The following is a 27,039-nucleotide window of genomic DNA, read 5'->3' as shown; positions in this document are numbered from 1 at the left end:
ATAGTTATCTAGAAAGAAAAAGCACAAAACTAAAGGTATCATTCATGGAAAAAGAAGCTATTGGTGTACAAACTTGTTAAGTTACATGGTATCCAAGTAGTTGCCTCTATCATTCTGGAGAGATATAATTAAGGTATCTGCTATTCTAAGTATATAGAATTTCAAACAATAAATGATGCCGTGTAGGGTTATACTGCTTGAAGCCTCAAATTCAAGAAATATTTATGTTTCCTGCTGCTGTGGCAGCCATTGAGGAGCAGCAGCCATGGCTCTGCACTACGCCATGGCCGTGGGACCCAACAAGGGTCACAAGGTGACCAAGAACATAAGTAAGCGGAGTCACAGCCACTGCTGTGGGCGCCTCACTGAGCACACCAAGTTTGTGTGGGACATGATCCGAGAGGTGTGCAGCTCTGCTCCCTATGAGTGGCGCATCATGGAGCTGCTCAAAGTCCTTAAGGACAAGCGGCCCTGAAGTTCATTAAGAAAAGGGTGAGGACACACATCCGCACCAAGAGGAAGACAGAGGAATTGAGCAATGTCCTTGCAGCCATGAGGAAGGCAGCAGCCAAGAACTGAGCCCCATCTCCTCTGTAATAAAGCCTTTTCAGTGAAAAAAAAAAAAATTATGTTAAAGATTAAAAAATGTTAATGAAAGTGACATCATTTGGTAAACTATAATAGTTCTCCAAGACCTCAGTAAATATTATAATAAAAAGTTACTAAAAAGAGAAAAAAAATCCTGAGAACTAAGAGTATAGAACAAGTTTATTCTGTGAAATAAGAGAACTTTTTTAGTTAAAAGATAGTCATAAATGGTAGGTTTTAACTTTTAAGCTAGAGGTAATCACTATTTGAGCTTGTAATAGAAATGTTCTACTTATTTTAATGGACACCTCATTTAAAGCTCCATCAGACCTTAAAGGGCATCTTGCTTTCTTGTATACCCAAATCAAAGGAACAGTAATGGCATGAAACAGTTAAACATAAAAGAAACATTTTTTTTCATTTAATGAAATGAGATTTAGTGTATAGAAACCCACTTAATAGTCACATTTTCTGTGCTTAAAACATTAAAGTGGGAAAAATAAAAAGTGAGAAAGTGCTAATCTTTGTTGAATACTCATACATGTCACACATTGGATTTATTTATTCTCAACAACAAACCTTAAATATTATCTTTTATTTTATAGATAGAGAACTTTGTTCAAGGTGTTGCAGCAGGAAATGCCAATCCACACCTATCTGGCTCTGAAGTATACATTCTTTCTAATAGTACCTCATACTGCCTTCTAATTGATAGAAAAGGCTATGTTTAAATCGGTTTATATTCTTTGCAGTTACTAAGAACTTAAAAAATAAATTTGAAAAATCTTGCCAGTAGAACCTCATGAAAAATAACTTTACTAAATGAGAAAAATATTAAGATAATCATAAAATTTGGACGTTATACAACCCAATGGGTACTAAAATGCTGACATAATTGAAGAGTCAGTAACTAATTTAAAAAGTTTTATCTCAGAACAAATTTCTTTATTGCTGAAATGATCATTATATTTAAGAATCAGAACACTAGTTTTTACCTGAGCCTGTGTAGAAGCTGAAGCAGCAGCTGCTGCTGCTTGTTCCTGTTCCTGATAATATTGAGAAGCCCGTCTATCTTCTTCCTCTTGGAGTTTCTTTGCCAGCTCCAAATCACTGATTCCTTCAGGTATTTGTTCCCAATTGATCTCTTGGCTCTGCTGTTCTTGTTGTAGAGATAATGCCATTAGATAGTCCTAAAAAATTAAATTATATCCTTCATTAGCTAGGAGACGTTACCCAAGAATTGAGTGTAAATATAGAGGTTATAGCTACAAAGCTATGAGAATGGCTTTTAAAAACATAACAGAGCTTAATCATAAAAATAAGTTACCTAAGTGTTTCTATTTGAAAGTATAAACTTATTTCAGTGATGATGCCATTGTTCTAAATATATTTGGAATTTATCTGAAATTTTTTCTAGAAGTAGTACATAAGACATGAGAAAGCTTAAAAAAGTTCCCCCTGCTTACAAAAGAAACATGTCTGTAGGTAATTAAGACGAAACAGAAAACAAACCATAAATAAGAAAGTTAAAATTACCATATTATTAGACAGAAATAAGCACTAAATATCTATCTAGTTTTTTATTAGACAGAAATAAGCACTAAATATCTATCTAGTTTTTTTCCTATACTCATATATAAAATCAAAATAGCTCCCAACACCTGAAACTACTGTAATTAATCTATTTTCTTTTCCATTTAATGTCATGAAAGTCTTCTGTTTTCAAAATCATAAGAATTTCCCCAGACTATTTATTAAAAATTCTTCTAAAACATAATTTCTAAAGCCAACATAGCTGTCTAACATACAGTCATATTCAATTACTTAACCATCCCTCTCTCTCCTCCCACCTACACATGCAGATTATTTCTTATGAGCAAAAGTAATGCATCTTTGGTCAAAAGTTATTTTATCTAATTTAGTACCCACTTTAAAAACTAATGCTGAATGAAGCTTAACTACTCTGTGCACGTCCCCCACCTACCCTCAAAATAAGAGGATTTTAAATAACCACAGAGGATAGGTAGCTTGTGAAGACCTTGTACTATCTACTCAACTATCTTATTGATATCAAGAATTTATCCTTTACATTTTTCTCAATTCTTCAAACTCTGCTCTTTGCCAAGTCCCATGGTCTTAAATCTACTTGCTCCTTGTTACTTCCACAGACACTATCATATGTCACATATAAAAAATATATATGTATACACACGCATACACACATATAATCTCAACACCTTACAACTGGACCTACTGTGGCGATCTACTGCTTTACCTTCATTCTCTCTGCTCCAATATTTTGTATATATAGTGGTTAGAAAAATCGTGCTTAATACTTATAAAACTGCTCCTGTGTATAGCTTCTGAAGGAAAATGGGTATGTTTATTATTATGACTTTATCAAGAGAAAGCAGGAGTCCTAGAAAGATTAACATTTGTTTAAATCATTCCTTGCTATTAAAATTGCCATTATATAACTTAACATATGCTAGTTGGTTAAATATCTGCCTCCCCTGCAGAATCTGAGGACAAAACTGAATGACTTATCTTTGTGTCCCTAGGACCTAGTTATAGTGGCAGGAATATACTGCTCAATTAATAATGGCTACATGAACTCACTTAAATTGCACCTAAATTGTTATCAGCAAAACATGTGCCAGCTGTTTAACATAGCCATATTTCTGCCTCAGTTGGAGAAGAGGTCACATCACTGTTATACTCCTAGTAATAAACACATTTGTGGCAGCAAGACTGCTAACCTATAGTAGGCAAAAATCTTCTGTCTCAGTTCTAAATGTGAATTCTACTCACTAGTGAAGCTCCTGCTGTGTCTACTCTTCTTTACCTTGGGCTCTAAGGCTTAGAAATACCTACCTACTATTTACCCAGTGCATGCTATCTTCAAGACTTCTTCTTTTCTACTTTTACTGATTAGCCAAAATATCTCTCAAATATGTGCTCCTCTCTCCATCTCTACCACCTAAGGCTAAGCCATCATTACCTCCTGCTTGGACTGCTAGTCTCTACTTACAGCTGTGTCCTTCCTATGTATTCTCCATGTAGCAACCTTTTAAAAAGTAGATTATGTCACTTCCATGTGATATACTTGGCATATTTTCCCTACCACAATTAGAATAAAATTCAGACTCTTTACCACGACTTTCACAGTTCAGTATGATCTGGCCTTCTGAACCAAAGTATGTAATTAATGTACATGTACAATGATCACTTAACCTATTTCGGAAGTGTCAGGAAAATTTTACAAGTATATTAAAGAATTAATCTTTACTTCAAAAGTTCTGGATAACTAAATTCATACTTGAAAGGAATGAGTATTTTAAGCAATACAAAGAGGACAAAACAAATTTACCTGATCTATCTGATCTTGTTGTCCTCTGTATACAGTTTCAGGATCTGAAGGAGGCCGCAGATGAAATTCTGAGTCACAGAAATTTCCATCACCATCAACATTGTGCAGGCTTTCCCAAACAACTTTTTCTTCAGTTAAAAACCCCTGGTCTGTTACCAGCAAATAAAGTAGACCCTTAATAAGAGACAACAAAAGAACTGTTAAATCAAAAATAGCTAACATTTGAGAGAAGATTTTTAATTTGTGGGTTTAAAGCATATTAATTATTCCTACTAGTTAGAGCTGTACAACATAATAGTAGACCAGGCAGGTATCTTACTTGATGACTGAATTATATCTACCTGGCTCTGAGTAGTTTACAATTGGTACACTATGGTATAATGAGAAACAGGACCTCTTGGCATGCTCAACTAACTAATAAGTGACTTATAACCCTTTTGGAATTTTAAAATCTCATTTCAAAACACAGAAAGATACTATGAAAATTCCTTTTAAAAAAATCAGGTAGCAAATAAGACAGTCACAATGAAGTATCACGTTATCTGTTTTTTGTTTTTAATTAAGTCTATATGACTAATCCAATCCATATCAATTTTTCCTTTCTCTGCACTATTAGCTGCTTTTCCTTCATACAACAATATAGTACTTTGTACCTATTTCTATTGTAGCACTGAATCACAATGTTACCACTATTGTGTTTAGGAAAACACTCCCCAGACTATATTTTTTAATCTCTGTATCTCTGGGCCTTAGTGTAGTGTACATAATCAAGTTGGAGCCTAATATTTATTGAATCGATGAACTCATATTGTATTTATAGTTACTACCACAGTATTTAGCATTAATATATAATTTTTCATATGTATTAGTTCTAACTCCAATTATATTTAAAGTGTCCCTAGTGTACTATATAAGGTTTTAAGCCATTTTTCTTCAGATTTGCCAAGAACATGACTTTCATTTACTTGTTCAGAATTCCACTGGTTAATATAGCATTTACTATTGCACAAAATCCTATTTTTCCTGTTCTCTCTTATTCACGATTAATCTTAATTTTGATTAAAAAAATTCCTTTGAAGGGTTTCATGGTGTGGGTAGAGAAATTACTAAATAAATCTTGAAGCTTTAAAAACTAAGTGATTACTTTTGAACATTTATCATGTGTGCACTTGGGACATAGCTCTTCCTAAAGTACAAAGTCTTTCCTGTTGTCTACTACCAGTTACAGTCAAGAGATAGCTATAGATACTAATTAATGTATACAGCCATTGAAATTACTATAGCAACATGAAAAGTATTCACAAAGAAAAATGTTTTGATTTAAAGTTTAAAGACATTGTTTTAAGCAAAAATTAAGACCAGATTCATGCTTAAAAAAAAAAAAAATCCACCCTGAATGTGCTGCATCCTGTCTGATCTTGAAAGCTAAGCAAGGTCGGGCCTCGTTAGTACTTGGATGGGAGACCACCTAGGAATACCAGGTGCTGCAGGCGCAAAAAAAAAAAAGAAAAAAAAATCAGGTATGCTTCAATTCTTCAAATATATGAATGTCTACTACATACTCTATGCTAAATGTTTGAGGATTCATATCCTGAAAAGTAATGATCCCACATTAGTCTGGTATTAGATGCCCCCTTTATGTGATTCCTGCATTTAGCACTGGCATAGCATTTTGTACATTGAACTGTAGTTGTCTGCTTATTTACTTATCAACTGTAATACATTTCAAGCTCCTCGACGACCAGACCCATGGTGCTCATTATCTAACATATTTTTAATAGCCAGTTAGGGTCTACCTTGTCTTAGGATAATTTAAGAGAAAAACTAAAAATCCTCTCCAGCCAATTTTCTACTGATAGATTTGACCCTGCTGTTTACACTTATCACAATACATTTCAACATATTGTTATATCATACAATATTTATGCTTTATAATTTATTTTACGTAGATCATATATTAGATTGGCTATTTGCAAGGGGAGGAGCCATAACCTTATCATTAATTTTTCTCCAAATAACACTTTAATATGGGTAATTTCTGAAAGTGTTCCATTAAAGTTATTATCATTCATGGTATGTGAATAAGAGCTGATGAGAGTGTGGACTTGAAAGGTAGACTGGAGCTGCTATAAACTGAGTGGCCTTAGGCAAGTAACTTAGGGCCTTTAAGTCTGTTCTCTCGGCTGTAAAGTAATAAAGGAGCAATAATATTCACACCACATGGGAGCGTTGTTAAAATTAAATGATAATAAATGTAAAGTGCTTAGTACAATGCAAGGCACATGGTACTTAATGAATATAACATTATACTCATGAACATCATCTAACTCTATCTCAGTTTCTGTATCTATCTCCTTCTCCTGCCATCTATTTAAGAGAAAAAGATATATTTCTCTGCCTATACTGTGGAACCTATCACTTTCCTTACTGTTTTACTTCCTCTATCCCCTGAACCCATTAAAAAAAAAAATTAAAAGAAAGTGACAATTTTTGATGTATCAACTTTTTAAAATAACCAAATTAGATGAATTTTTACTTAAATGTAATTTTCTGTGGAAAAAAATTCCCACTATAGTCTTAGTCAAAGAAGAAAGAGAATGGACAAATTTATTTCTTTAACATGGCTTTAGTACTTATCTAGGACTGTGTCTCCTTCTAAACCACTTTTCACTTCTAATACCTAAATGTAAAGTAAAAAAGCAAACGAACAAAAGCCAACCTCAAGAACCCTGGTTTTGAATATACTCCAGAGAGGTGTCAGTAATTAGAAACCGAGAGAGAGAGGAAACAGTTATGACACAGATATAAAGTTGACATGGGAAAGGGATGATCAAGAGGGAGTTATAATGGGGAAAGAGCTATGTAGATATTATATAAACCAAAGGTTGAGAAGGTAGGTGATCTAGACAGGGGCCAAGAAATCAGTAGTAGTTTATCTTACTCGAGAGCAGGCAGAAAGTACTGGAGAAGTAGAGAAGAATCATAAAAAATAAAACAATAAATAAATCTTGGAGATACATATAAGAATCTGACAGTCATTATCATATGGATAATATGAAAAGTAAAACAGACTTAAAAGGGACTGTTTCTAGGGAAAAGATAGTTTATTTACAACTCATTTTTATACTTTCAAATTTCCTGCTTGTATAAAAAAATCATCTCACTATCTAGAACTACAGGAATGGCCCTGAAAGGATCTGCTCTCTCACTAGGGTCCCCTCTTGCTGCTTTCAGATCCTAATCTAGTTATCCTGATGAAAAGCACAGATCTTCATAGGATCACATACTCAATGTGGATTTGCCAAGATGATCTGTCCGGTTTAATTATACAAGATTAGGTGGAAGTATGTGGAGCAAGGTCACATAAATGATAGCAGGACTGGGGATATAAGTATTGGCTGCCATTGAACAGATGAGGGATGAGTAGTTTAATCGAGGGTTCAAGAAGAGTGCTATTACAACTAATAACTAATAAGAGCTGGACTGATTACTTTGCTAGGAATGGAAGAAACAGCAGAGGTACTTGTCCAGAGTATAGGAATGGTAAACCACAAACCTAGGAATGATAAGAAGACTTACCAACAACAGGAAGTCAATTAGTATTTATGGTCAGAGAAAATGTCATGAGAAGCTATATAATCAAAACCATAGAGTGCACTATGTTAGTTGAGAAATGCGAGGTTGACTGGTAAATATTATCCAGGAAAAAAAAGTCAAATTGAGTAACACATCCATTGTTACTCTGCAATGACAGAATTCTTAATAAGTCTATTGGGTCTCAGTCAGTCTATGGAGTCTCAGTCAGATGTATCTAGAGACGCCACTGGAAGTAACATCACGATGGCTGCCTAAGTAGAACCACGAGTTCCCTTCAAACTTGTATTGGTTGGTGATAGTGGGACTGGAAAAACTACATCTGTGAAATGTCATCTGACTGGTGAATTTGAGATGTAGCTACCTTAGGTGTTGAGGTCCACCCCATCTTGTGTTCTATACCAACGACCTATCGAGTTCAATGTACAGGACACAGCTAGTCAGGAAAAGTTTGGATGACTGAGAGATGGCTATTATTTCGAAGCCCAGTGTGCCATTATAATGTTTGATGTAACTTTGAGAGCTACTTACAAGAATGTGCCTAAATGGCACAGAGATCTGGTATGAGTATGTGAAAACATCCCCATCATGTTGTGTGGCAACAAAGTGGATATTAAGGACAGGAAAATTAAGGCAAAATCAATTGTCTTCCACCAAAAGAAGAATCTTCAGTACTATGACATTTCTGCCAAATGTAACTACAACTTTGAAAAGCCCTTCCTCTGGCTTGCTAGAAAACTAATTGGAGACCCAAACTTGGAGCTTGTTGCCATGCCTGCTTTTGGCCCCTAAAAGGTTGTCATGGACCCAGCTGAGGCAGCACAGTATGAGCACGATCTAGAGGCTGCTCAGACAATTGCTCTACGGGATGAATATGACGACCTGTAAAAAAGTGAAGCTAGAGCTTAGTGTCAGAAGTTTAGTTTTATAGGCAACTGTCCTGTGATGTCAGTAGTGCAGTGTGTTTGCCACTTTATTATATAGGTAAGCAAAATATGTGCTTAATCTTTGGCATGCTGAAGGAGAGAAATGAGCTTCAGAGTGAATGTGGCCATTAAAAAAATACTTTCATTTTTTTGGACCTACATATTTAGCTGTTTTGGAATGCAGCTGTTTCCTTATTGAGTTTCAAATATAAGACTGCTAATGGTCACATCTCACACACACACACACACACACACACACACACACACACACAATCTATAGAGATGGAATTATAAAGTTAGTAAATGGAGAATACTTTGTCCAGGTATAGGTTTTAGAAGTATCTCTACTCTTCAATGCTTTGGTATATAGAGTTATCAAAAAGTCTAACCTAATAGAGAATTTCCCCTGCCTCTATCCAATGTCTAGAGACAGGAGTTAGAACAAGTATGTAATGCTGGATAATGTTATAACAGATGTATACTTCCCCTTTAGCCAAACAAAAGTCCATAGCTCATACAGCTCTAGAGTTCCAAAAGACTTTAGATGATGACAGATTTTTATATACAAATTCCTATGGAAATTGATACAACTAATAAAGAAGCTGAAGATGACCTTTCCTAAGTAATCCTTTTTGTTCTGCCAATATGAACTTCTTTGTTGGTCTTGGTCCTGCAATGATAATAGCATATGATATGATATGGGAACTAGAAAGCATGAAGATCCTTTCTGTAAATTCTAATAAAAATAAGCCCTACTAATAAAATAATAAAGTTGTAGATGTTTATGACTGATTGTCAGCATATAATAATAGACTGGCAAATTATTATTATTAAAGGCCTCTAGTTTTAGACACCATTTATATGTAGTAGCAAGTATTCTATTCAGATATTAATTTATTTTTTGTTGAAAGTATATCTGAATTCTGTGGAATGAACTGTGTTTATAGCATAGGTGCTCCAAAGAGTTCACAGGGCTAAGAAGATGGGAAATCAAGTAATCAGTACATATAAATCCATAAAATGGCCCTAAAATCTCAGGGTTTTTCAAAAGTCAATGTTAGAAGGAATTATGAAGATCTAATGTAGTATTATAAGTAGCCACATCTTGTTTGAAGAAGCAGTTTTCTTGTTTTTCCTTACTTGTAACATTAGATCACATTAGATTCCCTTGCACTCAAGTTTATAAGGAACTATAGAAACTTTAATGACCCAGGAATTAGTGGTAGAGAATAACAGTTTTAATGCTTAACAGGTTTAACAGAACAGAGGCACAATTTTCTATTCTATTTTCTTATTAAGCAAATGGTTAACACACTGGAGGAACCCTTTCTAAATTTTATTAAGTATTCCTTTCAGGCTTTTAGTTCTATAGCCACAGCCAAAGAACTGTTGTAGATTTTCTTGTAAATCTAGTTAATCAGTCATTGAGTCAATGAGGAGGAAAAGTGCCTTTGACTCTTGTGAAGAATGTACTCATTGGATACTCTGCCAAAAGTAAAGCAGTGCCATATTTAAAGACCCTCAAGATTGGAAATATAGTTCAATGGTAATATACGAAATACGATGGAGAGAATTATAATGGGGCGTACATAAATAGCCCAAAGACTCATAAGATCCCTGGAATACAAAAGATTTGCATCATATTAAAATGGAGTTATGTCTATGGCTATGCCACCCTGAACAAGCCCAATTTTGGAAACTAAGCAGGGTCAGGCCTGGTAAGTACTTGGATGGGAGACCACCTAGGAAGACCAGGTGCTGGAGATGTAAAAAATGAAAAATAAGGGACTGTAAGCTGACAAGGTCCTTGCAATCTGTGAGGTCAACCAAGGGTTGCCTCGGCTAAAAAAAAAGAAAGAAAAAGAGTTATTTCACCAAATGTAATGCATGGTTCTTGATGAGATCCAGGTTTGAACAAACCAACCATAAAATCACATGGGAACAAATGGGATATTTGAATATGGATTGGGTATTAGATGATATTAAAATTACAGTTAATTTTGTTAGATGCAACAATGGTACTATGATTTGAAAGAAAAATGTCCTTGTTTAGAGATGCATATTGAAGTATAAGCAAAAATATAAAAACAGATGAAAATAATATAATTTTGAAATTGTTAAAAGTAAGTCATGAGTATAATAGGCACACATTAAATTAGTCTCACTCTAGGTCTCTTTTTTAATCAAGAGTCAATCCCCCTCACCTGTGAAAATTTCTATCATTTCTCACCTTTGTAGCCTTCCAACATCAACTATCCCCTCTCCTGAATCTTCAACCTTTTTCTCTATTGAGTCCTTTAGTATTTAAACATGATCAAGTCTCTCAGATTAAAAAGCAAAAACAAAATATCTTCCCTGGATTCCAAACTCCACTACAACTATAAGCCATCACATCTATGCCCTCACAGACAAACTGTTTCAAAGAGTTGCTTATGATGTTTCGGATTCAGTGTTTTCTGCTGCCACCATTCTCAAAAAGGTACCAATGAAATCCATATCACTAATGGACACTTCCCCCATCCCAGTGTTATTTCTTATCAGCATTTAACAACTGAGATCTCCGTTCTTGAAACACTCTTTCCTGTTGACTTATATGATTCCATATTCTTCAGATTTTCCTTTTATTCTTTTTTTCTCAGTCTCCTTTGCTAGTTCATACTTCTCTAGTTGGATCCTTGAATGCTGGCACTCATCAAATCTTCCTAGGCCTTCTTTTTCTTCTCATTCCATACTTTTTCTTTTAAATCTCATCCTCTCCCCAAATTACTATTTGTACACAAAAATTATTTGTCTTTAACAATTTTCCTAACATTTCCACTTGAAGTGTGCCTCAGAAGCTGCTCTAATAGTTCCAAGGCTGATTTCATAACATCTTTCTTCTCTTCCAGTATTCTCTGGTCCAATAAAGAGCACCAGCGTTCATGTCGTTGTTCATGCTCAGAACTCAGAAATCATTCTTTCTTAGTTTTTACATCCTAATCACCAAATCTAGTTGATTATATCTCCTAAATATCAATGGAATCTGTCTAGTTTCTATTTCTTTACCATCTTAGTCCAAGTCACTATACCTCTTACTTGGCCTCCTGCAAGAATCTCCTAATTAAATCCCCATTCGCTCTACTTCAAAGTCAAAAGCACCTTAATGTTGTAAAAGGGGCAAGGACACATGCACCACTAGTGACACATTGTTTAGCTACAGAATAAGTGATACTGAGAAAGACAGAAGCAGAGAAACAGTAGAATGCACACATTCTGAGCTATCATTATTTCATAGAAAGGCATAGTTAGTCCAGAAACAAACACATGGTAGAAAGTGCTCCAGGAGAGACATCTCCACCCCAACTACATAGGAAGATTGAGAATACCTAGCTGATTAGTAAAGGACTTCCTGGTTAGGGATACAGCTCTGATAGAAAAAGGAACATCTAGAGGTCAGTTTTGGGAGATGGTATAACAACCACCAATGACAGCCACAGACCTTGTTTTCCGATTGAGGTGTCATGTTCCTGACAAGTCCCAAAGAGAGAAAACAAACAAACAAACAAAAAAACTAGGCCATCAGGACACCAAAGTCTGTTTCTCCTTTTAACTCAAGACTACAAGATATGGTACTTGCCTATCAGTTTAGCCTTATTTTATGCCTCTTACTTTCTTAAGCTTCAGCCACACAGGTCTTCTTTCAATTCCTTAAGGAGTTAAGTTCTTTCCCTCCTCAAGGCCTTTACACACATGTTCCATCTGCTGAGTTAACCTTAGTTGTTATTATTATTATTATTTTTGCTAATTGATTATGAAGATTCATTTTTCAGGTGTTGGTGTAAATAATACTTCTCAAGGAAGTCTTTCCTGACATCCCCAACTAGGTGCTAAGTCCTGATAAAAGCATTCACAGCATGTTGTATGTGCTTTTGTTATAGAGTGTATCTCAGTAGAAATAATAACTATTTGTGCAATTATTACTATCTGTGTAATTAATTCTTTGCCAAAATAGGAGGTCCTTAAATGGCAGGAACCATAGCTTCCTTGCTTAGGCTGCAGTCCTAGTACTTAGCTGAGTACCCAGGCATAATCAGGCTTAACAGATATTTGTTGAATGAATAAAAGGTGGACTTGAGGAGATCAAGTAAGGCAAGATGACTTAGCAGGACTTACTATGTAGCAATAATTTTGATTCTGAGATTCTTTGGCCTTATATTTCTGAACATAGATGACTCTGGGCCCATACTGTGTACACATCTAGCTCAAATGTGGGAACAATACAGATGAATCCCTGCTATAACTAATACAGGAGTAGGAAAGCTAGGACTTTATATAAGCAAACAAATCATTATTTTACACTACTTTGTACAATTCATTGATTTAAGTGTTGAAGGAAATATGAAGGCCTGATTCCTGACTTCAGAAAACTTACTTTTATGTAATTAAATAAGATACAAAGAAAACTGGTAACTAGGTAAGAGCAAAGTAAGGATGACATGGCCCATAATAGAGAAGGATGGGTAGTGATCCTCAGCCTTAGCCTTCACATTAAAATCTCCTGGGAGCATATAAAAAGTATTGATGCTCAGGTCCCACCTCCAGGGACTCTGATTAGAGTTGGTGGTGGGCTTTGTGCATTGGCTATTTTTTAAAAAGCTCCCCAGGTGTAATCCCTAGCATGTAATCTGGATTGAGAACCACTGGTTTCAGGAGAAAAGCGGCTTTACCGAAGCGTTCATATTTGAAACATTTCTGAAAAGGTGAAATTTGGATAGGCAAAAGTAGTGAGATCTTTTCAAATAGGAATTAAAGAGTAATAAATGGCAAAAAAGGAGCAGAAATGGAAAAGCATAAAGTTTGTAAAGATATGGAAGATTATTAATGAGAAGACAAACCATTATGGCTGAAGCAAAGTGTTGGCATAGGACAGTATAAAATACCTTACATTTTTTATCCTCTAAGCACTGGCTGCTACTGAACATTTTTGCTATGTTTTTGATGTGATCAGAGCAGTATCTACCACAGAAGACTAGGTATAAATTGATAAATTCCCAAATTAGGTGACAGCTGTAAAAACAAGAGGGATAGATAAAGAGATAACAAAAGGGTTGAATCAGCAAGATTTTTTGGCAGAGCCATAAATAACATAAGAAGAATTTAAAGTCACACTGATAACTTTAATAATAGCAAACACTGTCATAAAGAAAAATCTTGATTCTTTCTTCTAAATTCCTTTAGCCCTCAAATATAAACATCCATCATTAGCAGTCATCCTAGTTCTATCTCCAGGGTTTATCTTTTTTTCTTAGAAAGGAAATAGTAAATATGTTTTAATGCAGTAATCTGTAAAAAAGGAGTTAAGATTTAAATAAAAACAAAAAATTGACTTGAAATAACACTTAAATAGCTAATCCATTCCATCCTAAAAAATATGAATAATAAATTACCTTCATAATTTGATGGTTAAGAAACATTATGCTGTTTATTATTTTTTTTTTAATTTTGAAACAGATCATAAGGCATCTCTAATCAAGCTCCTTTAATTTCCAATAACAATTAAACAGCTATTTCTATATCATACCTTGTATTTGGTCATGGTGCTAAAATGATTATTCCGAAAGAACACACAAAGTTCTCCTTCCTGAACCGTTGAAGTTAGTTCACATAATCCATGGTATGTCAGTTGAGTGGCTGTGTTATTTAGAAACTGCTCGGCTACAAAGCCTATGGAACCAATGCATAATATTAGATGGAAGAATAATTACAAAATTAAGGTTTTCTATTTACATTGTGTTCTAAGTATGAAGAAAGGCCAGCCAAAATAAGATTTTTCCTACTATAACATAATGGCCCTAAACTGGAGATTCTACTCTTTTATTCTGGAAGATGTGTCTATGGTTATTCCCATCCTAAAAAACCAAACAAACAAACAAACAAAAAACAGTTACATGAAATTCTTTTTATCGATTAATGTATTTACTTCTACTTCACCTATTTCCAAAAAGGATTTCAGGCAGTTTGCAACAAAACACATAGACAGAATAAAACTAAAACCCAGTAAAACAAACAAGAAGGCAAAGGATTGCAATTTTAAAAGTATGTAAGAGTAAAAGATGTATGTCAACAGCTACTTCCCCAATGGCTAGGTGTTTAGAAATTAAAAGTAGCCTTAAAAAATTGAGTTGTGTAAGATTTCAACAAAGGTCCCAGATAATACTCAATTCATAAACTGCTTAATTCTTGCCTTAAAACTAAAAATAGGTGTAAAACTGAACAGAGAATGAGGATAACTGATGCTGTTTTTATCCTAATCTCCTCCAACACATGCTACTCTTTAGATATATTATTGCATGACATAGATATATCAAGTTCAGAAATACAAATGATCTTTTATTTTCAAAACATAATGAAATATAAAGACATTTTCTAAGGGTTAATTTTAAAGATATGTGTACAGGTGATCTTCATTGGCACGGGTTCACATTTGCAAATTTGCCTATCAGCTAAAATTCATAACCCCCAAATCAATGTTTGCTGTACTTTCAGGGTCATTTCTGGATCTGTGCAAAGCAGCAAAAAATTTGAGTCACCTAACATGCATTCCCGAGATCAAACAAGGCAAAACTCTACCTTCTAGTTTTAGCTCTCATAGTGTAAATGAGTGTGCTTTTCAGTCTATTTAATGCCACATTCTTCACATTTTTGTGCTTTGTTGGGGGGTGTGGAGAGGTGATTTTTACTATGTAAAATGGCCTCCAAGCATATTGCTGAAGTGTTGGCTAATGTTTCTAAGTGCACAAAGGCTGTGATGTGCTTTACAGAGAAAATACATATTTTTGCATCTTGTTCAGGTGAGTTATACTGCTGTTGGCCATGAGTTTAACCGTACTCAATCAGCAGTATATTTTAAATAAGGTGTCTCTGAACAGAAAGGCACATGAAACAAGGCTGTATATTTATCAGTTGACAAAAATCTTGTGATCAGAAGTTCACAGGAACCTAATCTTAATGTTTCCCCTAGGAACAGTGTTTTGGTATTCACTACTTCAGTGTTCACAGCAACTTTAGAGAACATAACTAACTACTGGGAATAATGAGAATCAACTGTATAAATTTTAAAAGCCTATACTTTTTTCTCTTCCTCCTTTTGTTCCCTTACTTTAATAGACAAGAAATGTCTCAGAAATAATAGGGGGGAAGAGAGTGCTCTAAAAAGTTTACAAGTGAGCACAGAGGTACAAATATAGGGGCTAAAGATGAAGCTATATTAAGAAACCGACACCTCAACAAGAAATTGAAAATAAACTTGGTAGGGCTATAGGCAGCTAGAGAGTATAGGTTTATTCCACTACCTCTCCATCTCTCATCCTTAGTGTCAAGCCACACCACTTTCAGCTGGAAAGCAGTTGTATAAAGTGACCAATGTATCACACTATTCCAAAGAATTGGTTATGGTAGGCAGGGAAGTATAAAAAGTTATACGGAAGGCCATGGCCAAAGGAAATTTATAGCACATTTACAATTCTTTGGGGTTTACACATTCAGAAAGAAGAGTTCCCCACTCCATTACTGTCATTACTTTGCTAAGTACTGAGTTACCGAGTAGAATGTATGGATTATATACTAAAGTACTGACTATTATATATCATTTAAAAAGTAAATATAATGCCTGTGCTGAGGAGTACCATTCCTGTCTATAATATCTGTGTTACTAAACACTTTCTTCAGAAAGATGTTTCTAAATGCCCTTCCCACATCTTACTCACACAACATTCCTTCTACGAATCCCTTTAAAGGTACAAAAACTCAGTGGAGATACAGCGCATTACTTTCATGTGTGTGAAATGTAAAAAAAAAAAAAAAAAAAAAAACACTAGAAAGGTATTTCTCAGCTACTTTTTTCTATAGTATGGGACAGAGGCTCAGAGAAAATAAGTGACTTGCTCAAGGAAAAAACTATTTACAGAAAAGTGAAGACTGGTAAATATCCCAAAAAAGCTTTTTCGAGTCCTCTAATAAAGGAAAAAACAGTCCTGATTCAAAAAAAAAAAAGAAAGAAAGAAAGAAAGAAAGAAAGAAAGAAAGAAAGAAAGAAAGAAAGAAAGAAAGAAAGAAAGAGGGAGAGAAGAAAAAAGAAAAAAAAAGAAAGGTGGAGACTGCAACTCAAAATTATTGGTATTAAATTTAAAAAATTACTGCTTGTTATTAGAAATGCAAACTGAATTGTATTTCTCCCCAAACCATAAAGCATTGTAATTTAGACATATAATGAACAATGTTTCCTAATTCTTCTATCAACTCTTAAACAGTGACACTACTGTGATTTTAGTTGAATTTCGAAAGCTTAAACTAATTTCAACTTTTCATAACTAATTAAACAAATTTTGGTGAACAATTCTTTTTTTAATTTTTATTTTTCAATTAGAGCTGACATTCAATATCATTTTATCTTAGTTTCAGCTGTACAGCATAGTGGTTAGACATTTATATAATTTATGAAGCCATCTCCCCAATTAGTCTATTATTCACCTGGCACTAAACATAGTTATTACAATATTATTAACTATATTCCCTATGCTGTACTTCATATCCCTATGACTACTTTGTAACAATAATTTGTACTTCTTAATTCTTTCACATTTTTCACCTAGCCTTCTACCCCAATGATATACAATTCTAAGTGTTACAAAGTAGTTTAATTATTTGCATCACTTCAAATAACAAATAGTTTATTTACAACATTAAGATTAAATTTCAATTTTGTTATAGTTATTAATGATACTAAAGAGGGTAAAAATTAATATAATGGCAATAATAAAATTACATTACTAAAAATAAATTTAAAAATTATTTCCCTGACATTAGTGTGTTTGAAAATATTTCTTAGTTTCAGAAATTCAATACTAAAATTAGTTTATCAAGTTATTTACTTCTATTACTGAAGAGTTATTAGAGAAAATGAAAGTACTGAGTGCCTTAAAAAATCTGAAGTTAGAAAGAAGGGCACTAAAATCAGGCAAAAAGGAACAAAACAAGGAAGGATAAATGGAAACTAGCTTGTTTTAAAATGTTAGCTAGATGTGGCCCTGACTAAGATTTATGTTCAAATTTAAAGTCAATCAAACTTTAACTGTGTCACTGTGATAGCTTTAAACAAATAGTCTGATTTTCTTTTTAAATTCATCTGTCAAGTTTAAAAAATCAGACACATTATATTAATATTTTTCCTTAAGAGGAGGGGCAAAAAATCTTTTAATATGACAAATGCCCAGATTTTCTTTAAAAATATAGGGGCTAACATGATCTGATTCCAAGGCTACAGTAGGGAGCCTAGAATATCTTAATGTGCTAGAAAACAACAAAGTGCTCAAAAAATGATGATGACATGAGACTATCCCACTGGCCATATATGGACAATTCTAAGCATCAAAAGGAATAATGATAATAAAAGATTGTAATATACTGAATAACATACACAATCCATGAGTCTACAATGATAAAGAAAATTTTAATAGGGGAAAAAGAAGAGAAAACTATTTTTAATATAAGAATGCCAATAAATGTAGAAGGAATAATAGAAATAGCAAACCACCACAGTAATAGTTCTATTGGGTGAAAGATTATTAGAGAACAGCGTATTTACATAGTTTCAAAGCATAACATCACAGATTACTTATTACTTACAAAGGGCAAAGGGCATCTCTACAACAAAAAATATGTTAACATCACCAATAACGGAATAAGCAGACATCATATACCATCTGATTTGATGCACTGAGAAAGACACACTGTCACTTATGTAGCATTCCCACCAAAAATATATAACCTAAATCTGCTCATGAGGAAGCAGTCACATGAATCTATACTGAGAACTATTCTACAAAACTGGCCTGGACTATTAAGAAAAGTCAACATCACAAAAGAACAAAGAGAAAAAAAGAAAAGAAAAGAAAAAAAAGATTAGAGAAGTGTTTTAGATTTTGAGACTAAATAGTAACGACAAATAATCCTTGATTGGAACCTACATTGAAAACTTAAAAGCTATAAGGGAGCAGCATAATTGGCACGATTGGGGAATTCTGAATATGAACAGTATATTAGATAATAGTATTGTATCAATGATAAATTTCCTGAGATAACAGTATGGTGATTATATAGAAGAATTCTTTATTCTTGGAGACATCTTTGTTCTTAGGAGACAACGGTTGAAACATTAATAGTTAAAGTGCTATGATATTCACAACTAATTTTCACATGATTTAGGAAAAACTGTGTGTGTGTGTGCGTGTGTGAAAGAAAGAGAGAGAGAGAGAATATAAAAAGAAAGCAAAAATTCAATGTTAATAACTGGTAAATTTAGGTGAAACATATATATATATATACATACACATATATATTTGCTTATTGTGCTATGCCAACTTTTTTATGGGCCTGAGATTTTTCAAAATAAAAGAAAAAAGAAAAGGAAATTAATATTAATAAAAAAATAATATGAATTCAAACTATAATCTTCAGTGTTTATAGCACATAATACAGGCTCAATAAATAATTGAAAGAATATTCTAGAATTATTTCTTTAAGCACATTCCTAGAAACAATTGTTAAAGAAGAAATTATTCCTGAGAGAGCCCTGGAATTAAATCACCAGCTCTGGTGGTCTGGCAGCTGGTACTTTGCTATTTTTTTCGTTGTTGATTTTTGCCGCTGTGCCACAACCCATCATTATAACTAGATTCAAAAAAGTATTAACACCAAGAAGAGGTAGCAAATAATACATACTTTATGTATGTGTAAAAGTTTTGTACTTTTACTTACAAGGTGTTGCCATCAAAGAAAATGAATGTCATCTGAAAGAAGTTGAAAAAATATCTAATTCTATTTGATTGTCAGCTAAATAACACCTTTTTTATCAAAAAAAAGAATGATAGTAAAAGTATTTCTAATGTTCTTTACCTTATAGAGATGAAACATTTGGATTAAAAAAATTATCATGTAAGACCAAAGTTTAATACTTTTTAATAAAGGATTAGAATAAACTATCTTTTGGATATTTTATTGATTCAGAAGGAAAGTTACCGTCATAGGCCAAAAAGAAAAGAAAGTAGACTACTACTTACTTCAGTTGAACACTATACCCAACAAAATATGATGAAGAAAATGATGAAGGGAAGCTAATTGCTCTGTTATAAGTACAAATGTCCCTTGTGGCCTTTTCTTTCCTATAAGAATTTTTAGTTCCTTACACAAGTAACCATCGCGTTAAATAATTATTTCAAACAGACTACATATTTGTAGTTTCTTATAAACAAAAAACTAGTTTAGCTTTTTAATTGTAGTGAATTCCATATATAATTATTCACTGATAGGGAAACCTGATATACAGAATTTCACCATTACAAAATTCATACATCAAGGAATTAATCAATTCTGGTAATATACTACCTCAAAATTCTATACCACTAAAGAGGATAATTCCTTTTTTTGCTTTTACCAAGACATTTTTCTCAATTTATTAATACTATATGAATTAGATTTTGTTTTTCATTATCCTGGGGAATCAATGTCAGAGAAATAATAACTGTGACACTAGGTTGAGAAAAAGGAGAAGTAAAAAAGGGACTGGGTTGTTGTTGTTCATTTGTTAAATGGTGTTATTATCAAAATCCTACCATGTTAATTGCAGCCTGGCTTGGGAAAAATGCTGTTAACAGTGTTTCCTAAAACTTCTTACCTATAAAGATCACTACTTGGCTATCATTCCATTAACACTTTCTGATTCCCATTGTGTCCTCGATTACTACTGAATAGCATATTGGAAATTACTGAGAAAGTAAAAATCCATAGATGGAAATATCTTTAGAGCCTGACTTTTAGAAATATATTTATAGTAATGAGAGCTTGGATAAGTTCTAGTGAGTGGAATTTTGTTAATTGAGAAAAAATATTTTTAAGTTATTGTTCCTTTCCTCACTAAAACTGTGCTACCTTAGATTTGAATGAAAGAGCTATCAGTGGTCAAATCCCTGTATATTTATGTGTTTAATGCAAGTAGAAGAGTAGGGTAAGCCTCAACTAAAATACTGCATATTTCCTTGCTACTCACCTCTTGCATGAATGTGTTAAATTTACGGATAATTGAGTAATATAATTAGTTGAGTTCTGATCAATCAATATAGTATGGATTCATGTATACATCTTCTTTTATATGTTCTCATATACTCTTGTAGTCGCTTATTTTTAATTTTTAAAAATGTGGTAATTGTAATCAACTTTTATTATACCTCACGTAAAAGAATTGTATATCAGAGAATAATGAAGCCAACTCCTTGCTTCTCACGATTTCTTTCTTTTATTCGCCATTCTAATAGAGGAGAATAGCTGCCTTAGTTCTTGAGTGTTGTTATGTAAAGGTGAAGTGAGTGGTGGGAAAAGTATATCCAAATACTAGGGTTCCTGATACCATTCTGGTTTCAAACCTGTTTTATTCTTCCTTTCACTGACTTTAACTGAACACAGCTGAAAAAAACATGAAACTGCTTCTATTATGATGAATTTAGCAATTCTAATTAGATAAGGATTAAGAAAACTGATGATAAGAGCTACACTTTGAGCTAGAATGGAGCTCTTACTATACTATATTGTACTGAAACATAAAGACAATTCTAAAATGTACACTTGAGTACCATAATACTCACCTCAGTCAACTGAGTGTTTAGGATGAATTAAAAAGTTCACAGTACTTCCAAATAATCTTTTTTTTAAAAAAGAGCAACTATCAGTAACCTCTGGGTAATTGACCATATCAAAGCTAGCAGGATTCCAAAGATTTTTATTAGAATCCAGTCCTGATTTTACAAGTCAAGAGAAAGGGTTCTAGGAAAAACCTTTCACTGGCATCTTTATGAATAATATCTTCTTTCAATTCCTACCATGTACAGTTACTTGTATTTTAGAAGTCTTATTTAAGACATTTAAAAGATATTAAATTATCAGAGAAGTTCTTTTACAAGAATAAGTCAGGTAATAGCAGCACTCACCCACCTTCGCTAACCAGCTCACTATTGTCTGACTGTTTACAAGAGATGATCTTCTCCACTAGTTGGTTGTAGCTGCAGTTACCAACAGCTTTTACAATGTCATCAATCTAGAAAACAAATAACTGTCTCACTAATCATGGTAAGATTAAAAACAATAACGAAGAAACCCATATGGCTCTTCAGGGTTTTATTCTAATACAACATTAAATATACAAATATTTCTTATGAAAAAAATCAATACCCAACAATTTCCAAATTTGTTTACAGCTATAACAAAATACTGCTTAGCTGTATTTTAACTATGCAAAAAAATAATTAAATGGAATTATTACATGCAACTTTATTTTTTAAGGTTGTAAAGATGCATTTAAGTAATTAAAAGTAAATTATTTCAGGAGGAAAAATAAGAAAATATCAGTTTTTTTTCTAAAACACAAATGTTTTGCATTTAAAGCTAGGCAAATCTAAAGTTATTAATTTATGGAACTAAAGTTTTTTCCATTTTATTATTTACTTCTTAGCAAAGTATAGTGGAGATGAGTACACATAACTAACCTTATTTTACTGAACAAAAGTTAGTATATATTAATTAGAAACAGTATTTGCTTTATAATTTTTATTTAATCTTTGTCTTTGGAGGTACAGTAGAAAAGTAAATGCAAAGTTTTAAACTATAGGAAAATAAAATTGGGCATCTCTACTCTTCCTCCATTATACTTTGCTTTGATTACTGAAAAAAAATAAGTTTCTGCTGTCTAACCAACTTATTTTGATTGCCCTCCCATCTCTAAAATATATTTATAATTTACATCTACTACTGTTTTAATGATCTATGAATAATAAAACAAGCACAAATTAACACAATTATATAAAAAAATAAGAAGGCCAATGTTTTCTTTCCCACATCCAAATGATCTTCTTGAATACTTATTCTTTGAATAGTGCAAGTCTTGACATATATCTGCACTTGTAATACTCTTGGACAGTATTTCTCAAACGGGGGAGTTTGATAAAAATATCTAAAAGAATTGTAGGCTCTAGTTGCTTCTCAATTGTCTAAGTTTTATTCCAGTGCTGCATTGCAAAGTTTGAGAACCACTGCTCTGCTCTAGGCTGTACTCCATTTTCCTTGTTCCTGCAAAATCCTGGGATAGTAAAAGCCTCTTTAATCATGCAAGTGGGATCGATGGTTGGTTAAGAAGATCGGTTAATTGAAAAAGCAGTGAGTTGTACAAAATATTATATACACATCCTGAACATTTCACGTTAACTAAAAACACATGAATGTATTCACTTTGCAATCTTTTGATGCAGAGCCAAATAAGGCCTTTTCTTTAAAAGAGGGTCTTTTGGCTATAAGTCTATGTAAACCACCCAAGAGTATGACTTCCAGCTTTCACTCATTTAAAATGAAAACTTAGACCCTTAAGAAGCAATTTAAGGGTATAATCCTTTTAGATTTTCATTATTTTTCTTAACACTTTTACTGTTTACAGCGATTTTCTTTAGTGAATCAATTTAATTGTCTTTCCAAAATATCTGAATTTTCAATCCTAAAAAATCCACAAAAATACAACTAGAATAAATACAAGATCAATATACAAAAATGAATTGTACTTCTACAGACTAGCAATGAACAATACAAAATTTCAAGTTTTCATAGACCAAACCTCTACATTAATATTTCATTCAATTAATTCGTTTGGGTACCTTTCATGCACTACTATGTACCAGGTGCTGTTAGAGAAAGTACAGACTTAGTAGTGAACAAAATAGATGGTCTATGCTTTCATAAAGTTTATATTCTGGAGCAAAGACAAACAATAAATCAAATAAGAAAAAATATACATGCTAGGTAGTTATATGTAATGGTATGAAGCTATTCTTTGTTTTTATTGTTCTATAGTATTCCATAGTATGAATATACTATAATATATTTATTCATTCATCTTTTGATAGCTATCTAAGTTGTTCTCAGTTTGAGGCTATGACAAATAATAATGCTATGAACATTCTTGTACATTTATCCTGTTCCACATATCAAGAGTTTCTCTAGGGAATATGCCTTGTCAAAATTCTGAGACTTAGGATATGCTTATCCTCAACTTTTCTAGATAACTCTAAACTGCTTTCGAAAGTAGACAGTCAATTTATATTCTCATCAGCAGAGAACAAGAACTCCCTACATTGCACATCTCCAATATTTAGTATTGTCAGACTTTTAAATGTTAGGCATTTTGATGGGTGTACAGTGGTATCCCATTTTGGTTTTAATTTGCATTTCCCTGATGACTCATTTATATGTTCACTGGCCATTTGGATATCCATTTTTGTTAAATGCCTGTTCAAACAAACAGTAGCTGCAAAGAATGTTCAAGACATTTGCCCCTTTTTTTACTGGGTTGTTTATCTTAAAAAATTACTTGTTGGAGCTCTTCGCACCTTTGAATATTAATCCTTTGTTGATTATATAACATGCTCTGTGGCTCAATTTTACATTCTCTTTATTTCTTTAGACAAACAACTTCTCAATTTTATAGTATTCATGTACTATTGATGTTTTTTGTGATTAATGCATTTATGTCTTGTTTTATAAACCTTTTATCATTAAGGTTAGAAACATTCTCAAACTTACAGAGTTTCATCTTTTAAACATCAATGCACATGGAATAGAACTTTCTGGTGTAAGTTAGGAGAAATAATTTCAGTTTTTTCCTAATTGGATATCTAATTAGAAACTTGAATTGGCTATCTAACTGGCTATTCAATTATATATCTTACGGCTATCTAATTCTCTTAGCACCTGAAAGAACTGCCTTTCCCCCACTGCTCCGCAGTGCCCTATTTCTGTCCATAAATGCACGGTCTTTTTGGCCTCTCTATTCTGTCATTGATCTAATTCTTAATTACAATATTTAAAATATTTTGTATCTGGAAGAGCAAGTCCTCCTTACTTGTTCTGCTTCAAGAATATCTTGGCTTCTAATCCTAGCTCTCTGTATTTCCATATAAATTGTAGAATCAACTTGCCACATTCTGCAACTACTCCCCCACAAATCTGCTGGGATTTTGTTTGGGGTTGTATTGAAACTATAATTTATTTTAGTGAGAACTGACATCTTCATAAATTCAGTCTTGAAATCTAAAATTTCATATGTATAAAAAGAAGGTATAGTCAGGTTCATGAAAAACAAAGACTGAAAAAATATCATTGACAGAAAGAGACTAAGAAGATAAGACGATTAAATGCAATCTGATACCCTGGATTGAATTCTGGAACAACAATATAAAAATTGGTCAAAAAATTGGTAAAATGTGAATGAAGACTATAATATATTTACTAGTCATGCACCAATATTAAATTTCTAAGTTTTGACACATGTACCAAGGTCACATAAGATTAGGGAAAACGAGGTGGAGTATACAAGAATTCTTTGTAATATTTTGCAACTTTCCTGTTTCTGAAATTACTCAAAAATAAAGTTTATTAAATTCCTTTAGAAGAATGTATGTTCATTAGGTTTTCTTTTGTTTTTAGCAATTACAAAGAAATGTATAGTAAAATCTTCCAGTATGATGATCCACATACTTCTTCTTGTAATTCTATTAAATTGTTTTATATACTTTGAAGTTATGTTATTAGATGCATACAAATTTTTTTTCATTGTCAAAAACTGACCTTTACTCTTTGCGACAGTTCCCAGAGGTCCAAGTAATGTACAGTCAATCAGGGTTTTTACTTTCCAGGAGTCTCCAGGCACATACAAATTTAAAATGATTATATCCTCTTAGCAAATTAAACAGTCTATTGTTAGTAATGCTTTTTGACTTAAAGTTTAAGTCTATTCTTTCTGATAGTACTATAGGTACACCAGCTTTCTTTTGATTAGCGATCATATGGCATCTTTTTTTCCCTCTTTTTACTTGTAATCTGTTTAACTTTATGTTGTTTTATATAGATCTCTTTAAATAGCAAATATATATATATATATTTGCAATATATATATATATTTGCAATTTATATATATATAATCCAGCCTCGGAATCACTGTCTTTTAACTAGAGCATTTATTCCTATTTATACTTACTATAAGTATTCGTATATCTGAATTTATTAAATATACCATTCTTCATCCCATCAGATCAACAATCCCCTACCCCTTCTTTCTTCCTTCTTTTTGAATTAATTTTTCCCCCTTCTACTAATCTAGAAATTACTCACTATGTTTTCTATTCTTTTTATGATTATTCCAAAAGAGCATGCTCCAATAGCACATTCTACAATAATGGAAATACTCCAATAATAAGATATCCACCAGTCTTGTGGCTACTGACCAACTGAAATATGTCTAGTGTAACTCAGGAACTAAATTTTTAATTAGATTAAAATTTTAATATCCCCATTTGGCTACCATATTGGATAAAGTTATAGAAACTATAACATCTCCCCCTACCATATCAAAGTCAGAAGTTAATACCCATTTCTTAAACAATTAAGTCTAGACCCTTACTTTCCTCCCATCTTATGTTATTTTTTGCATATGCTGATGTTCTTTATTTAAATCCCAAAGATAATGTTATTATCTGATACAGTCAACATTTAATATTGTTGACTGTATCCATTCGCTCTTCTTTCCATTTGGGATCACTTTCCTTCTTTTCAATATCCTTGTTTAGAATTTCCATTAATGATGGTCTACTGGCAGGAAATTATCTTAAATTAATTAATCTAAAAAATGACTTTATTTTGCTCCATTCTTGAAAGATAATTGTTCTGGGAAGAGGACTGTAGGTTAGCCATTTGTCTTCTTTCAGCACATTGAATATATCATTTCCACTGTCATCTGGCTTCCAATGTTGCTCTTAAAGAGTTAGTTACCAATTAATAATGGAGAAATATCTTCTCTGTGGCTGAATTCTGGTGCTCACCATCCAAAGAAATGCTGGTATTTATTTTCAATATAATTATTTGCAGAACACATAATTGGAATATAAAGAACTAGAGAGTTCTAAAAGATATCTCATAAAGACCTATGATTTCAAACTTTTGCCTCATTCATTTTTCTTTCCCAGAAGAAGAATCCTTTTATAACAAAACAAATAAAATAGATATAAAGCACAGCCCTTAGGCCCTTACAAGAGTTTGAAAACCACTGCATAGACCAGAAAAACCTGAAGAACATATGAATTTACCTGTTTACCAGCAATATATAGCTACGTACAGTCAGAGGGATAATCTGAATCCAACTTTTAAGAACTCAGGCTTAAGTTCCTCAGGCTATCAGCTCATCCTCAAGAATCTAGGCTATATGGCATTGTAAATGCCAGAATTCACCATGGTTCACCTTGGATGTGTAGAATGCTAGACATGTTTAGACTTTTCAATGATATTCTTAGAGACAGAGTGTCAGTAAAAATACAGAGACCCTGCTTACTTGTAAACCATCCTTTCATTGCCCAGAATACCAGGTGTTTTTACAATGGACAGGGATGAAGAAACACTACCAAGTCCTTACTATTGTGTGCTCTCCTTCCCCGTAGTTAA

The 27,039-nt window shown here is 33.0% G+C and overlaps 1 protein-coding gene and 2 pseudogenes across 2 annotated transcripts in view; 2 read left to right on the top strand and 1 right to left on the bottom strand.

Annotated features, from left to right (window-relative positions):
* MINDY2 (MINDY lysine 48 deubiquitinase 2) overlaps window positions 1–27,039 on the bottom strand; it is a 57,117-nt gene that overhangs the window by 4,123 nt on the left and 25,955 nt on the right. The window contains exons 5-8 of one of the 2 annotated variants that reach the window (XM_016126938.2): window positions 21,499–21,601; window positions 14,039–14,181; window positions 3,959–4,132; window positions 1,584–1,778 (exon numbers count right to left, since the gene is read on the bottom strand). In XM_016126938.2, the coding sequence (XP_015982424.2) occupies window positions 1,584–1,778; window positions 3,959–4,132; window positions 14,039–14,181; window positions 21,499–21,601 (615 nt within the window). The remainder of the gene's footprint in view (window positions 1–1,583; window positions 1,779–3,958; window positions 4,133–14,038; window positions 14,182–21,498; window positions 21,602–27,039) is intronic. The other variant, XM_016126939.2, reaches the window with a different exon arrangement.
* Window positions 250–579, top strand: LOC118614964 (annotated as a pseudogene).
* LOC107501110 lies at window positions 7,799–8,440 on the top strand (annotated as a pseudogene).

This window comes from Rousettus aegyptiacus, unplaced genomic scaffold (genome assembly GCF_014176215.1).
Source record: "Rousettus aegyptiacus isolate mRouAeg1 unplaced genomic scaffold, mRouAeg1.p scaffold_m13_p_3, whole genome shotgun sequence".
Classification (NCBI taxonomy): domain Eukaryota; kingdom Metazoa; phylum Chordata; class Mammalia; order Chiroptera; family Pteropodidae; genus Rousettus; species Rousettus aegyptiacus.
Note: the sequence above shows the minus strand (reverse complement) of the source record. Positions and strands in the feature narration are given on the sequence as shown.